The 19,961-nt window shown below is 44.0% G+C and overlaps 1 protein-coding gene across 2 annotated transcripts in view; it reads right to left on the reverse strand.

The window, feature by feature from the left end:
• Nucleotides 1-425: 425 nt before the first annotated feature.
• The window catches only part of LRRK1 (leucine rich repeat kinase 1), an 89,607-nt gene continuing 70,071 nt past the window's right edge, over nucleotides 426-19,961 (reverse strand). For both annotated transcript variants that reach the window (XM_060282940.2, XM_088657460.1), the window contains exons 24-34: nucleotides 17,536-17,785; nucleotides 16,664-16,830; nucleotides 15,277-15,474; nucleotides 14,852-15,129; nucleotides 14,013-14,207; nucleotides 11,776-11,927; nucleotides 9,649-9,766; nucleotides 9,059-9,175; nucleotides 6,384-7,231; nucleotides 4,817-4,918; nucleotides 426-3,858 (exon numbers count right to left, since the gene is read on the reverse strand). In XM_060282940.2, coding sequence (XP_060138923.2) covers nucleotides 3,681-3,858; nucleotides 4,817-4,918; nucleotides 6,384-7,231; nucleotides 9,059-9,175; nucleotides 9,649-9,766; nucleotides 11,776-11,927; nucleotides 14,013-14,207; nucleotides 14,852-15,129; nucleotides 15,277-15,474; nucleotides 16,664-16,830; nucleotides 17,536-17,785 — 2,603 coding nt within the window. In that variant the 3' untranslated portion in view covers nucleotides 426-3,680. The remainder of the gene's footprint in view (nucleotides 3,859-4,816; nucleotides 4,919-6,383; nucleotides 7,232-9,058; nucleotides 9,176-9,648; nucleotides 9,767-11,775; nucleotides 11,928-14,012; nucleotides 14,208-14,851; nucleotides 15,130-15,276; nucleotides 15,475-16,663; nucleotides 16,831-17,535; nucleotides 17,786-19,961) is intronic.

Here is a 19,961-nt window from a genome sequence, read left to right on the forward strand (position 1 = left end):
TAATTAAACAACTTAAAAGCATGCAGAGGCACACAGACATATACTTAAATAAATGTGTGAAATTCAATAAAAGTGGCAAGACACACACTGCTCCAAACCAACAGCTTGGTGCTAAAGCTCATTTCAAATTTTCAACCGGCTGCAGCAAACTCTTGAGCTGCTTTGGAAGGTGTCACAACACCTAAGAGCGGATGCAGCCATCAGCTGCCAATTGGGAGTGACAGCAGCATGGCTTAATCCTTGGGACAGTCTGTCTATTTTGAAACACATTTCGCTTTGGAATAAGGTCACTGGAAAGCAACAGGCTCTTGAGCATTTAAAGTCGAAACCAAGCACCCCGTTTGGAGGAGGAGGAGGAGGAGGAGGAGGGTGGTGGAAAAAAGAGGCTCCAGATAAGCTCATATTTTCAGCACATCTCACTGGCATTTGGGGAAACTGCTTTTTTATTGTTGTTATTATGGATTATAAAAACATTCCTCTGTACATGCTTGTAACAACAGAAAGTTCATTTTTATAATAGACAAACTAAGTCCCCAGGGGTCTTCTCAGCATGTCACATAAACTCTTCTCTTCAGGGTTTTGCATAAAAATAGCCGCAAACTCTCTTTCTGTACAGGGCCTGTACAGAACTTGTCAGTTGATGGGGGTGGAAGGACATTTAAGGGGAAAGTGACTATAGCAAAGAACACCCCATCAACCTCCTCCTTCCCTCCTCAACATCTATTCCAGTTTGTCCTAATGTCCTTATAATGTGCATTTCCTAGCATCTGTGACAACCAATGCATGGGGGAATGAATGACATACTGATGTCAGGAGATGGAGTGAGTTGAATAAGTGGCAAGCAGTGTGGGAGAGGGACTCTGCTCTGAGATGTCGGTTTTGGGGAACACATAGTCCAGCTGCAAAGCACCCCACAAGATCCAAATACCAAGCTGATTGTCAGGTCTTGCAATGTGCTCTGAAAGGCACTTTGTGGGCTGTGCATCTGCAATTTGATTTAAAACCATGCAGGCGGGGGGGGGGGGGAATCACCTGATGTCATTATGACATCAGTTGTTTTTTTAAAAAAGATTTTCTTGATTCACAAAAATATGTGCAATGTCTCTTGTTACATTTTTACAAATCAGTTTCATTTGTTGAGACATTGGGAAGAAAAGGGGGAAAGAGGTAGATGGGGGAAATATGGGTGGGGGTCGGGTGACGATGTTTCTGTTTTACTTAATATACGTGGGGTTTTTTTGTCAGCGTCACTTGTGCAGGTTCTCTGTTGTTCGCTTGTGTTCCTTTGGTGGTGAGAGATATTGGCCTAGACTAGGGTATGGTTGTTCATTTGTGGTTGGCTGTGGTGGTCTTTGTTTCGTGGGTGGGTGTTTTGGATCAGGTAAGCCATATTGATTTGTCTGCTGTTGGTGGATTTTTGTCATTGTCTTGTTGGGCTGTGTATGTGATAAAGGGGAGCCATACTGGCGTGAAGCCGTCTTCTTCTATTTGTCCCCTTGTCAGTTTCAGCTTATTGGTTAATTTTTCTAGTAAGGCTGTTTCCAATACTATTTGGTACTATGCTTACTCCTGACAGGTCTTTCCAGGGTCTGGCTATGGTCTTCTGGCTGCTGAGAGTTGATTGACAAGTGGCTACAGGGGGTGGGTGGGGGAAAGTAATGACCTGACCAGATCCAGTTCCTTACCTCTGCTTTATTGCTTTCAAAGTCAGCCAACCCACTGTGCCCAATTTTTACGACACCTTAAGCGGCACAGATTTGCAAGATGACCTAACTAGGAATTGTCTGCATTGCAACCGATTGCTGCTGTTCCCTATTCTCCTCAGAGCAGCCAGAAGCTTTGTTTATATGATTCTGCACTTACATTGGCAACTGAAGCTGGAGTAGTGCAATTAAACAGCTCGTTAATATACAGAGGGTTGTACACTCAATGGCTCTGGGTTTCTTGCCTGATGCATTTTTTTTTCTGCTGCTGGAAGAAACTGGAGTTTGGAGTTAACTGAGACTTCTTCAAGCACAGAAGAACGAGCTAGAGAGTGTTACTGTAAAAACAAGCAAGCAAAAGTCTGCTGCAGAAAGGCTGGCTGGGAGTCTCCCCACTTTAAAACACTCCCCTCCAAACCCTATAAATCCCTCTGTTAAAAAACTTATTCTTGGGGAGGTGTTTTTCCAAATGTCTATTTTTGAAATAGAAAACTGTAAACGTGTTTTCGTGTTTTAATCTATTTTGGTAGTGCTGAAATTAAAAAAATCTTTTCAGAGACTCTTCCCCTCCCGTAATGAAATTGGACTCCCATTCAAAGAAAGATTGTTACAATAAATCAATAGGATGAAGGGGGTGAAGCAAGCAGGGAGAAAGGCTGGGTTCACCATAGTGCCTTCCCTGCTCCCCACTCCCACTCCAGCAAGTGGCAAAGTTCTCCTGGAACTGTTTTTTTGTTTGTTTTACTCTGGGAAGCCTGACCAGCAGGCAGGGTCCTGGTGCTGCTTTTAAACCCTATGCAGTGCTGGGGCACAACACCAGCAAAGAACTGCAGCTGAAGAGTTTTAGTCCTTTGGTGAGGTCCCTTAGACAAGCAACAGCTGCACTTAAAGTATTATTGAAATCAACAGAACAATATGGTTGTGTGCAAGTCCAATAAGCTCTAGGAGTTGTGCACTTCTTTTTTTTTTTTAGGTATATTTGCTACAAAACTAAACAGGGTTAATTTGAACTTGATTTCATGTAAGGGCCCCTACAGAGGGGAGGGGACTGGGTTTTTGTTGGGCATATTCTGCAATGTGGCATTGATGCAGTAATAGTGCATTAACGGTGGGTTTATACTGGACTGTCCACACATCATTCTGCTTTATCTGTTGTTCTGTGATGGGCATTATTGCCATCTACTGGGGCACTCTTTTGCTATTCTGCAACAAAAGCTGGACACCACTTCCCAACACCGCCCCACCCACTCCCGGGAACATTGGTGACATGCACGGATTAGAAACGAAGCAGTATGTCCATCCTGAAGCTTGCAAACAGTATCAAAAGTGGGATTCGTCTCTCTCCCTCCGTACTGCTGCTCAGACCAAAACCTCTGGATAATTTTAGGAAGAAGCTACCTCCATCTACAGCAGTATTCTGTGCCTTATTATTGCTATGGAATCAGGAAGCTGATGTGTGACTTTGGGGTCACCCTCTGTGTTTTGGAAGACAAAGCTTGCTGCCCATATCCACATGCGTGCGTGAATAGATTAAGGGCGGGGGTGGTCTTCCCACTGACTATTGCTTAGCTAGCTGAAAATCCAAATGCATTGTAGACAACGTGGGGTGGGGAACCACCTAAGTGCATAAAAATAACCCTGTTGGATCAGGCCAATGGCCCATCTAGTGCAGCATCCTGTTTCCACAGTGGCCAACCAAGATGCTTATGAGAAGCCCCCAAGCATGAGCGCAACAGCACTCTCCCCTCCTGAGGTTTCCAGCGACTGGTATTCAAAGACATACTGCCTCCGACTGTGGTGGCACAGCATCACCATCACGGCTAGAAGCCACCTAGAATGTCCTTTAGCAGCAAAATTGAACAGCAAACGCCTAGTGTCCTTGGAGATCCTTACACGGAGATTGCTGGGAACTGAAACGGTGTGTCAGTTTTTCTGTCGTTCGCTGAGCACCCAGTCTCTGCCTCTCCGCCACAACTGCTACCTCCTCTTTCGCATGCAAGCCTCCAGCCTTCCCAGCTCTTCATAGGACCGGTAGAAAATGTCAAAGTCTTTGGAACCCCAGCTCTTCCAGACGGCCAAACACCACTCTGTGGCCTCATTCTTGAAGCAGCACACAACCGTGTCCTTGGTCAGTACAGCAGCATCCACCAGTGTCCTGGGGAACCCAGAAAAAAAAGTTTATTTTTAAAAGAAATAATAGAAGCCAGAAATTTCCTTTTGCACAGTGTATGTTGCAAGGAGATTTTTTTTTTTTGAAAAAAATTAAGGAAGTTTTTTGCTCTTCTGGGGCAGGTTTGAGGAACCTCCAGATGTTGCTGCTGGGGCTGATGGGAGTTGAAGTCCAGGAACATCTGGAGGGACAAAAGTCCCCCACATCTGTTTTAGGGTGTGGGCAAATCCTGCTCCAATTTTTACATGCTGAAAAAGGCGGCTAAACAACATTTCCAGGTAGGAGGGATGGTGCTTCTATGTTCTGCTTAGCTCCTCATTGCCCCTCTCTTCGTAACTAGCTAATTTGGAATAACTTCTATGAGGGGGGTAAAAAAAAAAGGCAGAATAAATTATGCAAAATGAAGGAAGATAATACAAGCCTGCTCAATTTAATTATTGAAGAATTATGCTCTTCTCAAACAGATGTCTTTCAATCTTCACCATTATACCCTTGCAGAAATATAGAAACGTAAGGGTTTTAAGCAACGCTAGCCTATTTATTTAACAGATTTATGCCTTGCCTTGGTATACACGCATCCCTTCTCCCAAGTTGCTCCAGGCTTGCTTTAGTTTTTGTCTTGTTGTGAAGAGCACATTACCACCTTTCCCTTCACCTGCCTGAAGTGAACTTCCTTCACCTTCCTTCATGCTGGTGAAAGAGGTTTGCAGGATCTAGCAGCAGGCTGAGAGCAAAGCTGCGTTTGATCTGATCCTGCTCGTGAGCAAATGAGGAGAAGGTGCCTGCCTGTGCGCATGCCTCTTCTGAACTTCTCTCCCAGAGATCCTGTTAACAAGTGGAAATGTTGGCGATTGAACTGGGCTCTCTGTGCCTGCCATGTGCTCTTCTGCAGGTCTTTCCAAAATTGTCCTCTGCCACCTCCCCCTTTCCCATTCATCCTTACCCATAAGGGGCCAGCTCTGCCGCCTTCAGAACTGCTATGACTCTCCCCCGCTGAGAGATGGCTTCCTTCTCCAAGCCGATCACAATGATATCTCCGCCTCGCCTGGAAAGGGAAAGCAGGAGGATTTCCGTTACATGCAGCTGATTCAACGGCAGGAAAAATGCAGATGTTTGAAAACTTCCTTGCGGGTGTGTGGATGCCTTGGGACGGCCAAAGCGGCAATTATCCAAAAGGCCACGGAGAAAACCTGAACTCCTGAAAATGGCAGGATTCTTAAAAAGGATCATAGAAGTCTGTCTGCTGTTAGAGGCTTTACTGCAGAGCAAAAACATACCCAGGGTGTTCGTATGCAGCCTCCAATCTCTCAGGAGGGGAGTCTGGATGGTGGCTTGATGAGCTGTTCAAGCCAAGCAAGTAGGAAGCACAAGGAGGATGTAGTTCAAAAGCCTGGGAGGCTATTAGAGAGCAGGGAGAAACTCAACTCAGGTTTCACCTGAAGCTGAATCGATTAGTCAATTTCCCGAAACAATATGGGAACTGAAACACAGCTATCCTTTTCACTTACTCAATTTTTGCTATGTGGCTTCCCAGCCAAAGAATTGTTTATAAAAATGCACATACTGGGGGGAATTGTGCATAAAAGGCCAATGTGGTGTAGTGGTTAGAGTGCCACACTATGACCTGGGAGAGCCGGGTTCAAAGCCCCACTAGGCCACAAAGCTCACTGGGTAGCCTTGGGACAGTCATTGTCTCTCGGCCTAGCCTACTCTCATGAGGTTGTTGTGGGGAAGAAACCATATATGCCACCTTGAGTCCTTTGGAGGGTGCAGATTTCACCAGATATTAACTGTGTTAATTAGAATATTCATCTTAACTTGTTGAAATTTCATGTGATTATTTATTATTATTATTATTATTATTATTATTATTATTATTATTATTATTATTATTATTATTTATTGAATTTATTATTGAATTTATATACTACCCTATACCCAGGGGTCTCAGGGTGGTTCACAGAATAAAATCAAGATATAAAACCACAAAATACCTAATAAGAATAAAAACAGCAACCCAATACCCCCCCCCAAAAAACCCCATATTTTAAAAGGGCATAGGATCTAAATTGGATCAACCAAAGGCCCGGTTAAAAAGGAACATTTTGCCTGGCGCCTAAAGGTGTATAATAGGCATAGGCAAACTCAGCACTCCAGATGTTTTGAGACTACAATTCCCATCATCCCTGACCACTGGTCCTGGATGGTGGGAGTTGTAGTCCCAAAACATCTGGAGAGCTGAGTTTGCCTATGCCTGGTGTATAATGAAGGCGCCAAGCGAACTTTCCAAAAATTTTGATTTCATTTTTTTTAATGCAACAGCTGCAAAATGTGGAGAACTGAATTTCTGACCGGAAAAATGAGAAACAGGAAGAACTGGGAAGACAAGTCTCAGGGTAGGATCCTGAACCTCGAATGTAAAGGCATTCAAATCTTTGCAACAGAGAGAGGAAGAGGGGAGGGAAATGCAGCAGCCTTCAAGCAGGCACCATGGCACCAACACAATTTACCTGGGAATCCAGAGGAGGTCTTTCACAGGGAGGATCCTTACAGCCTGGAGGCAGCCAGCGTGGGTGCTGGCTGGTTCCAAATCATTGTCGGGCCCCTCGCAGGGAGTCTTAGGCTCCTGCGTCATGTCGGGCTCCTCACAGTCTGTTGAGAAAGGAGCGCTGGAAGAGCTTGCAGGGGAGCTCAGCATGCTCGAGGCGGACCTCGTCAAGTGGTTGACCGATGAGGAGGAGAAAGAGGACACAGAGCAATAGTCCGTCAGAGAGTCCTGGTGGTTTAATATCTGGATGCCAAGCTCTTGGCTGCGGAGGATCCCCACATCAGCCGAAACATTGCTCTTGGCCTCCGGGCTCTGGTCTGTAGCCAGCTCAGCGGGGATCAAGGCCGAGGGCTGCTGAATAGTGAACATGTCCCTCAAGGGGCTGCAGTCCCCACAGAAGTACCTTGCACACAGCTGGTAAGTGGCTGTGTAATACATAACCAGGAGGTTGGTTGCGTCATCCAGGCACCAGGCCACTTCCTCCCCGTTGCACTCCGAGCTGCACACAATGGACACAACCGTGGACGGCGGTTCGTAGGGCTCCAGCCTCCTGGCAATCTCCATGCTTGCACAGTCTATGATGAGGATCCCAGGGCCATTGCTGTACCAAACTTCGGCCCCGTTGTTGGCTGTCTCCATCGCTTTCACGGGGTAAGGGTTCTGGCGGGCGTCGTTGTCACTGATCTTAAATGTGGAGCGGTTAGCCGTGTGGGAGCAGAGGTAGCAGCAGCCGTCCTCGGGGATACCGTGTGACGTTTGGAAAACAGCTATCAGTCCGTCTGATAAACCAGCCAGGACAAGGTGGGCATTCTAAAAAGGCAGGAGAGTTGTTTGCTTTTTTAAAGGACTTTTTTTGGCAGTAAATTAGAATTCTAGATTCTCAACCTTGATACAGTGTTATAAGAAGTATAGGAACAACGTCATTGTATTTAAGCAGGGGAATTCATGAAGCTCTTGCGAGACGTTTTAACTTTTCCAGGGGCAGGTAAAAATTCCAGGTTTCCTACTTGTAAAATGTACAGTGGTGCCTCGCTAGACGAATTCCCTGTAAGACGAGTTTTTCGCTTAACAAAGAGATTTTTCGAGCGGAGGTTGCCTCGCTAGACGAATTCATTTTGTGAAAAATTCGTCTAGCGAATCGGGGTTTTCCCATAGTAATGCATTGAAATTCAATTAATGCGTTCCTATGGGCAAAAATAATAAAAAAATTTCAATGCATTCCTATGGGATTTCATTTTCGCAAAATGAATTGACTCACAGAACGAATTAAATTCGTCTTGCGAGGCACCAATGTATCCATTAATCCATTCATTTTTGTTAGCGACAAAGCAAAAACTCCTCAGGGTTCTGATTACTTTACCGATCTAGCTGATCTATCCACCCCACAACGAAAAAATTATATTTCCTTAATAAGAGTAACAAATGTAAACAGATTAGCAAAGTGCATTTTAGAAAGGTAACTGCCGGGGGACGACGACTGGAAAGTCCCCCACCCCCAGCATTTACCTTTCTAAAATGCCATTTGCTCATCTTTTTGCTTTGTTCAATTATTAGGCTCCATCCTGCAGGCCGACATTGGCAGCAGGGCGAGATCAGGTGATGGGGAGGCGAAAAAGATGTCTTTAGCCTGCAAAGAAACAAGGCTGTTTGATTCGGCTGTGTGTGCCTACTCCCAGCAAGGAACAGATTTGCAAAGCCAAACTGAGCAGGATTTAATGTCCTTCATGTCAGCTGACGAGCAGGGGAGTTAAATCCTGCTGCTTTGGCTGCAAGTGCTTATTTTCTTCTGGGAACAGGTGTGTGCAGATAAGGCAGAACTGAACTCCCAGCTGATGGCATGAGGACAGCTGCTTGACAAACGGTTAGGTCTGGGGGAAATGGCCTCACAGACATGTGGACCCTCTGGCAGGCCAATATCAACCTGCAGGCTGAAGGTTCCCCACCCATGGGATACAGAACTGTCTACAGAACTACATTTCTCACCATCCAAGATCCAATACTGTAATATGTATTTCGCAACACCAGAGACCTTTCGAAACTGTATGTTAAGAGTTTTGATTGGTTACCAATGTAAGCAAATTCCAGCTAATTTAATTGCTAATTGGTGGGAACATAAGTCGGGGCACTGCAGGAAGATGCTCATATTTTTGCAGGCATGGAAGTCCAAGAGTCTCTGGTCATGTAAGGGAAGGCTAGATTAAAGTTGCTAAAAGTTCTGAGGAAGTTATAAAAATTTGTAGCCAGGGTAGACCATCTTGTTTAGAAACACAGTGGAAGGAATCTTTGTGCAGCTCCTCAATTCCCTTCTGAATTACAGCGACCCAGAGCTCTATAACCAGAATGTATTTTCATTAATTCCAGAATGCCTAGCATCATACCCAGCAGTTTTCCTGACTTGATTCAAAATATATTAGAGTTAACAGCACTGAATGTGCACTGAAATACAGGGTATGGTTATTCCTAAAACTTCCAGCAGCAGGAGCTATAGTTGTACTTCTGCTATTAATACCAACTCCAGCATGCATTACTAATCTGAATAATTCTTTTTAAAAACAAGAAGAGGAGGAGGAGGAAAGAGTGCTTAAAAAATGTTTGGTCATCATTAATGCTTCACCTCTGAAAACCACTCTGCTTTACCTTTTTTATGACAGGGACTGCAAGGAAACAAGTGACAACTGCTGGAGTGTCCACACCCTTTTGTGGAACCTTTAGAGGACACATGCCTTGTAAGCTGTACACGTAAATCTTTTGATCCTGTATGCAAACAAAAGCATATATAGAAAATGACAATATAGAAACACAAGAAAACATGTTGTACACACTTTTTAAAAATTCAACTTGCTTCTGAAATAGGTGGGCACATATTGTCTGTTTTTAACTCATGCAAAAGTATTTCATATACAAAACCTATTTGTTAGATTGTAATAAAAAAATAGCTATTATAATCATTTTTTTAAAATCATGTGTTTAGTTTGTTGGGATTTAGGTCCTTTTAAAAAAAATACGGTACCGTCTGGGGGAGAACAGCCACCTGAGATGTCAGGCTGCCCATTTGAAGCATCCATGCCTTGCTGTGCTCTTCAACCCTACCAATTAACAGACTACAGCAGGCATTCGTTTAATGCATTTGATGTCTGAAGCAATGGAGTGCCGGCAAGTGAGCAGAAGAGAAACTATGGCTCCAAAACAGGTGACCCATAAGAAATACCTTGTTGAATAACAAATACCTCTGTGGCCGTCCATAGATAACTCTGAACTTTCGTTTGGCAGCACAGCTTCATTCCTGGACAGCTCATCCTTGCAACTTCTACCAGTCCTTTCTCTATGTTAACTACTGTGTAGTTCCTGGAAGGAGGAAAACAGAACTCATTCTAACAACAGCGCCAGAAATAAAGCCGGAAACAGCCATGAGTAGTGGAGAAAAATCATGGCTGTGTGTTTGGTTGGTTCTCGGATTCTATCTCCCGGGGCAACTTCCACACTGTTGCTATTATGAGGGCAGGATTCAGACACCTACCACCAAATTCAGCTTATGTGACTAAAGTGGATTTGGCGCTCTTGTGTAAGTATCTCACTTAAAAAGAAGAAGAAGAAGAAGACCAGACCTTTTGTGATAAGGAAAGTGATAGGAAAACACACTGGGGTGGGGTATGTAAAAATTGCTTGTGTACCATCCCTGCAAACCAATCGCAGCAATTGTTTGACAAACAGTTGAGGTTGTACAACCTCTTCACAAGCTTTGTGCTGACAAAGCAGGTTGAGCGCTCACCTGGAAGCAGCCCTGGTGTTTGGAGGTTCCCCACAGTGGGTGTTGTCAAGATATAGCTATCTACCTTCCCAGCTGGAAGATGGGAAAGGGAGAAAAAGTTCTTTCTGGAGAAGAAAAACGTAGCCAGTGTAGTGCTGAAGCAAGAATGGAAGACTAGGACCAGGGAGGGACAACAACCCAGGTTCAAACAAATCAACCTTCCAGCCCTGAGATTCACTTGGAAAAGGTGAGAATCTTGAATACTGCCTTCAGCTCCGTGGAGGAAAAGGGAAGATCAATGAGCAAAATACGTTTTCATTCCGTTTGGCTACCAAACAGTTGTACCCTCCAGGCCTATTTAGCACAATGAAAGATGATGAGGTTGGCTTGGTTTAAAGAGGCCAGAGGATCTGATACATTCTGGATCCTTTATCTATTTAAAGCTTCCTACAGTTTTCTGCAAAATGCATCAACAATTTTAAACAAGAAAAGTTCATTAAACTATGTAAGGAAGAATATATGTACATTGCATTGCGGACCAAGAATTTACAAATAAGTGAGCAGGTAACCAAAGGTCCACAAAATGCAAAGGGCCCACACATTTAGTATTGCGTTTGTTTGCTTAAGGGAAGGAAAGCCACCATGGCAATTGGATCAGAATGTTTTTAAAACAATGACACAGGGGTGCATTTCCAAGGAGGAACAGAGAGTTAGTTTTGCTGCTACTCACAATAAGATACTGTTTGCATTTGGAAAGGAAAAGCCACAAAACATCCATAAATTGATCACTGAATGCTGGATGTCTTAACCAGCCTGAGCACAAAACGTAACACATTAAAAATTTGAACCAGATGTGCCTTTTCTCGTTATTGTCCTGCCTTTAGAAAAACACCCCCAAAACCAGCATTACAAAACAACAGCAACAACCCTACCTATAACAAAAAGGAGAAGCCCAGGCATCAAAAACCTGGTCAAACCCAAGCATTTAATTATAACATGCAGATAAATTAGTAAGATGGGCCCCAAGGCTCTCATATACCTATCTATGGCTGGAAGGGAGATTCCTCCTCTGCAGGAAGGATCAGATGGTGTCACTAGTGGAGTTCTCAAATTCAGAACACTCTTCTAATCCTAGTTCAAGACAATCAAATGCCCTGGCTCAGGGATTCAAACATGGTTCCCCAAGTAAATAGTCCAGGCATCCCCAGACTTCGGCCCTCCAGATGTTTTGGACTACAATTCCCATCTTCCCCGACCACTGGTCCTGTTAGCTAGGGATCATGGGAGTTGTAGGCCAAAACATCTGGAGGGCTGCAGGTTGGGGATGCCTGAAATAGTACTTTTTTTGATGGCCCTCAAACTGAACCACCGAAACCTTCTCATTGTGGTGGATCCCACGAGGTCTCCCTTACTACATTATCCAATGTAAAATGCTCATTACAAGGGTCTCCGTTTTCCATCTGCAAAGAGAGAATACCCAACCTTCACTATGAATACAAGTGAGCATCTTCTGTATACAGCTCAAGGGATGTTGAGCCAGGGCTTTGTTTATGCCGAACTAAGGATGACAAGAAGGATCTAAAAATAAAAACAACAATACACAAACCTTGCATCTTCTTTCCCATCCCAGAATACGACTGTGCACTCTTCCCCTTGGGAAGAGAAGAAGGACAACTGCTTCCCACATGGCAGCAGGTACATGAACGTAGCAAAAGTAGGTTCTTTCATTCGTCCTATCACAGAGGTGGCCAATGGGCGCTGTGTGAAAGAGAGGACAGTGTAATGTGTCTATGAAATATTATGGTATATATTGAAGGACCTACTGCCCCCTTCAGAGCTCTGTGTCTCCTTTGAGGCACACACAATGCATGGAGCTCTTTGCTCCACTGGAATGACAGATTCACATAGGGCTACACACGAGTCTGTGAGGGAAACAGGGGCCCCCTAAGCATTATTTAAAAGTATCACCGTGCTCGAAATGTATTTATTTATTTCATAAAATTTACACCATAGCTGCCAAGTCTCCCATTTTTCATGGGAAACCCCCGGATTTTAATCCGTTTCCCGCTGTTATCCTGAATAGAAAAAAATAATCCCGTAAATCCCCTGATTTCCTACCTGCCAGGGAGGCTCCTTCTGCGCATGTCTGGACATGTGCAGAACCGATTTCGGGTGCCGCTCTGCCCATGTCTGGGCACCGAAAATCGGGCAGAGCTGCACTGGAAGTCGCTTCTACGACATGCGTAGAAGCGACTTCTGGTGCCGCGCCGCTGCTGATCCTGGACTTTTCAACGGGAGACTTGGCAGCTATGATTTACATACCGCTTGGTTGTAAAAAAACAACACACACACATTGTAAAGTGGTTTGCAAATAGAAAAAATGAATTATCGGAAAAACTGTTCAAAATGTCTATTTAAAACTTCAAAAAAAAAAAAAATAACAGCAATAAACAAAAAAAAAACCAGATTAAAATACACTTTGACATTCTACATATCTGGATAGGGTTGCCTAAATGAAATCCCCCAGTCATTTTTGCATGCGTTTTCACCAACCTATGTATTTTCACCCACACTTTCCCTTAATATATGCATTTTATAAGCACATCGTTTGGAGAACTGCATCACAAAATCCGAAGTGTGAATTCTGACGGGTGACTAACAGTCTGGTTTGCATATTTTCGGGAAGCATGGATTAGCTAGGCTTGCTTTTACACTCCGTCTGGCAATGCGACATTGCAGAAGGGATCAAATGCCGGTTCAAGAAGTGCTGGCCCGGCAGAAGTGCGAATTAGCAGTTTCTAATTAAAGCGCAAACCAAATCCAATTTGTTCCGCACCCCTGCTAGGTGATCTGAAGCCGGCACCCACTCTCTCTGAACCCAGTCTACCTCACAGGGCTTTTGTGTGGATAAAATTACAAGAATCATGATACGCTTCCCGAGCTCCCTGGAGGAAAAGCAGGGCCAAATATAAATGCATTAACAAACCCAAAAATCCAAAATCCACGTTAGCGCAGTATTTTCATTAGCTCAGCCAAAATGTTGCAGGATCCTGTGCAGTTATAAAGTTACCCAGAATTCATCCTCGTAAAAGCAACACAAAGAAGGTGGGAGAGGCAGCAGCATACATTCAAATGAGGCCCTTTCAGGTGCTCTGCAGGTTTCAGGTTGCAGAGCAGCCTCCTGGGAACAGCTGCTTGCTTCTTCATTCCTGTTCTCTGCCTACGAAAGGAACTTGCCCTAAGGACAGAGGTGGAACTGAGTTAGCAGCTGGTTATTGTATTTGCAGAAACTGGAGGATGGGAGCCCTCATTATTTGCTCTCTCTCCTTCGTAGGAGGTCTGCTTGCAACCTGAAACCAGCAGAGCACCTGACATCTGACTCTCTGCTACTGCCTCTCACGCTCCATCTTAAACAAAGAGCAGACAAAGAATCATAGAACTGAAGAGTGGGAAGGGACCCTGAGGACCATCTAGTCAACCCCCCCTGCAATGCAGGAACATGCGGCTGTCCCATACAGGGGATCGAACCTTGGTGTTATCAGCACCACGCTCTACCCAACTGAGCATAGATGGCTCTCTTCATTCCAGCACTTTAAAATCACCCGATGAAGAATTCTGCGAAACTCAAAAGCTTGCACTTTTCTTGTTTTTTACATTTTGGCTAGCTTAATAAAAGTTAATGTGGATTTTGGGTTTTTTTTTTTTGCTGTGAGTCGACATAATTTGAAATAGGATGCTGGCCTAGGTAAACTTTTGGGCTGATGAAAATGTATGAAGAGCCCTGTTTGTAACTCAGAAAATGGTCAAAAAGGACCCTGTTGTGCCAATACAACCTTCTCATACCTTTTCGGGCTTAGTGTCCCAACATTCCATCATCAACGCCTGCATCTGATGGAACTGTACCTCTTCGGGCTGGCCCAGGACAGGTCGGATCCCCTTGGATAGCTTCTTAGCAATTTGTAGCTGGTGCTGGCCAAGCACAGGCCGCTGCCCAGACAACACCTCATAGAGCACCATTCCAAAGGAAAACATGTCCACCTAGGAGAAAAATACATGCCCATTACAGAGATCTTTGCATTTCGGATAAGCTTTGGAATCACACTTTGAATACTATGCACAGTTGTATTCTTAATTTTTTTTTATTTTTGCAAATTTTGTATACGATTTGATTGTCCTAAAACCTCAAAGTGGTTTGCAAAAGAATAAGAATAAGAAGAAGAAATGTATCGGCCAAAAAATAAATATTTATAACATTCAGAATACAATTAAAATCAGAAACCTATTTTACAATCTGTTGTGCGACAAAGTTACTAACTCCTCTGTTGGTGCAAAAACATTTAGCTTACTCTGGAACAAGTGTATCAAGTGACTTTAGCATAGCGCTACATTGGATACAACCCATCATTTTTGAAACATCTTGGCTCTGGTTTCTATACCTAAGATCAGGGGTGCCAAGTTGGATAAAATATTGGGGGGGGTCCAGGTAAGCCCTGCCCCGCACAATCGATCCCAAGATACACACCATTTGAATGGTTATGCCCATCAAATTGGGGGTCCCCAGCCCCCTGAAACATTTTATGGGGGAACTGAAGGGGCCTTGGCCGCTAGGAGTTGGCTCCTATGCCTAAGATAGGCCCTTTAGTTCTGGCTGTGAATTTATTCCACAGACACCTGAGACTTACCTTTTCATCATAGACAATCCGAGGTCGTATCTCCGGGGCCTGGTACCCTGGTGTGCCCTCTACTCCCAGAGCGCCTTCGTGAAAGGACTGTCGAGATATCCCGTAGTCAGACAGTTTGATATTGATGCTTTCCTTCACATCTAGAGACCAGACTAGAATGTTGTCTGACTTCAGGTCACAGAAAATGATGCTCTTCTTGTGGAGGTAGGCCAGGCCTGCTGCTATCTGGTAGGCTACTTTTAGGGTCAACATGTGCCCTAGTGGCACAAAGGATGCCCCTATAGAAAGAGAGGGGAGAAAATATCACTTGGGAGGGGGAATCGCTAGAACTGCGGCCCCCTCCTGCAAAAGACCTGCCATCGCCCCCTCCAAAAGGACCGTATGGGTCCAACCTTAAACCACAGAAGGACTACCCACGTTATTACCTTTAGAGCTTTCTGACAAGACGGTGGTGAGGCTGCCCAAAGGAGCCAGCTCTAAGGCGAAGCAGAGTGGGTGAATGCTAATCCCAATCAGGGAGACGACACATGGGTGCTGCAGTGAGTGGAGCATGCTGGCTTCCTGGCGGAACTCGGAGAAGTTCTTCATGGCATCCATGGCCTGCAGGTGCCTCAACATGGAGTCTAAGCAGAGGAGACAATGGCTACTGTTACATTATTTTATGCTGCAGGGCATTGGCACAACCACAGAAGAGCAGCCCTTTGGAGCAGAAAAGACTATGTATGTGACCACGGCTGTGCAGATGTCATTGGCCCAGAGATGGAAAGAAGATAAAGTCCCGACCAGAGAAGAATGGCACTTGATGGATCATGCTGAAATGGCAAAAATGACTGGAATAATAAGGAATCAGGACGACCAAAAATTTAAAAAAGAATGGGGGGGGGAAATGATAATTTATCTTAAAAACCATTGTAAACAGTTAAAATTGTTAGTAGGATTGGAGTAACGCTTGTAGTTTAATGGTGAATTTTGGATATAATGGAGATGCAAAAGACTTGGATTAGTATAGATGCAGGAGGAAATGACTAACAATAGGACCCACAAAGGGGAGGAGGGACGTCCAGGAGATTCCTTGGAATCTTGTTTCTTATGTTGTATGTTGGATATGTGATTGGAAAACTGCAATGTGAAAAACCAAATAAATAATTTTTTTGTTAAAAGAGTCCATTTAATCCAGCATCCTGCTTCTGACTGAGTAGCAGCCAAGATACTTCTGGGAAGCCTGCAGGCAAAAAGGGTCGACGGCAACTATTCCCACCTTTGAAACAAACCCCTGTGCTCATTTCTCCACACCTCAGTTCCATGCACTGCTCAGACCTCTGCCCTGTAGCAGACTAGATCAGGCTTGCTGCTTTTATTCACACGTGCATGCTGCACAAAGATTTATTAGAATGCAGCAAACATCTCCACCCCTTCCACACAAAACACACACAAAAAATCCCCACACCAAGATGCACATTCTTTCTTTTACATTGTAAAAGCTGTATGGTACCTCAAGCTTGTTTGCTGGTAAGCATGGATAGCTTTTGGCGGCAGGGGAGGAGGACCCACAAGGGAACCAGTGTGGTGTGAAGGTTATAGGGTTGGACTAAAACCTGGAAGACCAGGATTCTAATCCCCACTCAACCATGGAATGCACTGAGTGACCTTGAGCCAATCTCTCACTCTCAGCCCTACCTACCTCACAGGGTTGTTGTGAGGATATAAAACGGGCAGGAAGAGAACCATGCATTAACAGCAACCTTGAGCTCCTTGGAGGAACGGTGGGATACAAATTTAAAAATGAAATGTGATACATAAGGGCATATTCACCTGTAGCCGAACCAGCAGAACTCTTGCATTTTTTAATCTGAAATCGCTTCACGGCCACTGGCTTCCCTTCGTACCGCGCCTGATATATCACCGTTCCGCTTCCTCCTTGGCCAAGAACATTGTTTTCATTTTCAGTGTATTCTAGCTTTCTGTTTTCTAGAAACAATCTGCCGGCCACGCGTGTGAGAGAAGGGAAAAGAGACAGAGAGGAAACTTATGATTGGGAATGAAGAGATGCACACATTGAGTTGTGTGCAAGAAAGCAACATCAGGCTTTGAGGTCACCCACATCATCTCCAAATTCTCTGGAAAAAGACAGCAAATGCTCCCCCCAGTCATGATGCGGCTTTCACCCCAGCTATTTGCTGCCTAGAGCTGTGTCCAACAAAACATCTTTCTTATTTGCTTTCTCACTCATGAGTGACTTGAGGTGACTTGATGATGCGGGTGATCTCAAAGCCTGACGTTGCCTTCTTGTGTATGCCATGTATACATTTTTGCACAGCAATTTCCCCTGAAATAATGCCATTTTGTACATTTTGTTTTCACCCATTTAAGCACTTTTATGCACGCTTTAGTATAAGAAATTTTTTTGCGCACGTGACTTGGCTGGAGAACTGCGCTACCAAATTCGGAGAAGTGCAAATTTCCAAGGACAGCTTTGTCTCGGATTGTGTCATGTGTTTTGGAACATGCAAATTTGGTAGGTTCGCTTTTAAATTCAAAAACTGATTTTTTCCTCCATCTCTGCTTGCAGTACGTATGCACAAACGAGTAGATCTGAGAAATGAGTATGGCAGCAAATGGTCAGGGAATGAGAACTGGATACAGTAGCTCTGGGGAGGGAAAAAGAAAAGGGACATTAGCATTACCTGGCAGGAAAATCTGTCATGAAAAGCTCAGGGACCAGTTCCTGTAAAGGGACAGGAATGGCTGGGTGGTGAGCACAGGTGATGCTGTCCAGCTCAATGGCGGTTAGGACACAATCCTCCATGTTGAAGTATTGCATGTCTTCCGTTTCCTGGCTGCCTTTTTCTTCTTGCCTTTTAGGGGTGGAACAAACTGGGCAAGGGACATATTGCTCCATTAACAGAGTCCCGTCACTCTCTGTGGCTGTGAGTGCTGAGGAGGAATTAAGAATCATCATCATCACTGCCCTTCCATAGATGAAACCATGCTCAAGGTGGCTTACAACATGAAAAGATTTAAGTACAGACAACCCCTGTTTTGTGCACACTATTGTGGTCATTGCACATGTCGGTGGAGCGCGCATTAAGCCCACCCCACCCCGTTATGACCTCTTCTGGGTCTGAAAACAACCTGCACATGCATGCTTGTGCGTTCTTTCAAAGTGCGCAAAATGGGAAATGCCTGTAACTACAAAAGTAAAAACATAAATCAAACACCTTTCACTCACAGCTAACCGGACCCTATTGATGAGTCTGCAGTAAGGGTATTTCAAGCTTCCAGAAAGGAATGTCTTTTTTAAGGGAATCACAATGGAAAAATTCACAGGACAGGACAAAGTCTTTTTATGAAATGAGTTCTCTGGTATGCAGAGAGCTCAACCTCATAAAGGGAGGGCTTTGTGTTACACAGTTTGACATTTAAGGCAGGGCTTTTTGCTTGTAAAACAGAGCAAATTAGCATAGCAGTTTCCTCTTTTTCAGTTTGTTTTTGCCAAAACTACATAATTGTGAAATAACAGACTCGGTGCTTAGTTCGTTTTCACTGGGGATGCTTGTATTGGGTTTCCATCTTTCTCTTGCCTACAATTCAAATGCAAAACCTACACTCTGACCAGAATTTGCATTTGATTTGAAAAATTGTTTTACACTCTACCCTGCATTAACAACATTCATAAGCTATCATGATGGCTACCCAATTAAAGAAATCACAGGTCAATTAATCATGTGAATTTTAGCCAGCGAATTAAATGTCATGAATGTGTACACAAGCAAAAACAGTGGGTGGTCTCCAATGTTAGTTCTACTATGAATAGGATTATTGAAAGCAATGACAAGACTAACTTAAGCCTACCTATTATATTTAAGTTGTTGTTGCTGCTGCTGTTCCGCTGGCTGCCAGGGCGTGCATGCAGCCAATGCCCTCTCAGCCAGCGAGGCACACACCCCAGAGGCCACACATTGGCCAATTTGAACTTCAGCAGCTGGCGGGAACTCAAGCCAACTGCCCGGGTGGCCAAGGGGAATTCCCTCAACAGCCACCTGACCATTGCCTGGGATGGCAACCAAGTGCAACAGCCGCCCACCTGGTGGAAGGGGCAAGCATTGATTGTTTTTATTAATTTTTAAAATGATTTTTATTGACATAATTTAAATAGTACAGAATAATAAATAATTAACTTTATTCTTTTCTTTTTTTAAATAGTGTTTCAACAAACAATATTTTTATAACCCTGAGGATGTACTAATGTCAGAAAATCACTAGTCTGGAATCATTATTTGTTGGTCAGCAACATTTGATCAATTGCACAGTGAGATTAATTGACTGCTTAGTGAGATTACCATAATTACTTAGAAGAACTTTCAAACTGACTCTATTAGGCAGCAGATTTTATTTAAAAATATTGCTTTTGATAGTACTTATACAAAACAATCATGACCTTGCCGACAAAGGTCCGTATGGTTAATGCTATGTTTTCCCCAGTAGTGATGTATGGAAGTAAGAGCTGGACCATAAAGAAGGCTGATGGCCCAAGAATTGATGCTTTTGAATTATGGTGCTGGAGGAGACTCTCGAGAGTCCCATGGACAGCAAAAAGATCAAACCTATCCATTCTTAAGGAAATCATCTCCGAGTGCTCACTGGAAGGACAGATCCTGAAGCTGAGGCTCCAATACTTTGGTCACCTCATGAGAAGAGAAGACTCCCTGGAAAAGACCCTGATGTTGGGAAAGATTGAGGGCACAAGGAGAAGGGGACAACAGAGGACGAGATGGTTGGATAGTGTTCTCGAAGCTACCAACATGAGTTTGACCAAACTGCGGGAGGCAGTGGAAGACAGGAGTGCCTGGCGTGCTCTGGTCCATGGGGTCACAAAGAGTCGGACACAACTAAATGACTAAACAATGACATACAAAACAATCATATAATATTGCACAACCAGCTTCTGATTCCCAAAATGGCTTTAGATATGCATTTCATGAACATTTGTGTTTTCTTCCACTCTACGGATCCAAGCCTTCCCATGCTACTCATATCATGAGTGATATCTCGCTCGAATATCAGATTGTGAGATATGGTATGAAACTGATCCACTCAATGGACAAGAAAT

This window comes from Zootoca vivipara, chromosome 13, assembly GCF_965207765.1.
Source record: "Zootoca vivipara chromosome 13, rZooViv2.hap1.1, whole genome shotgun sequence".
In the NCBI taxonomy this organism is placed as follows: Eukaryota; Metazoa; Chordata; class Lepidosauria; order Squamata; family Lacertidae; genus Zootoca; species Zootoca vivipara.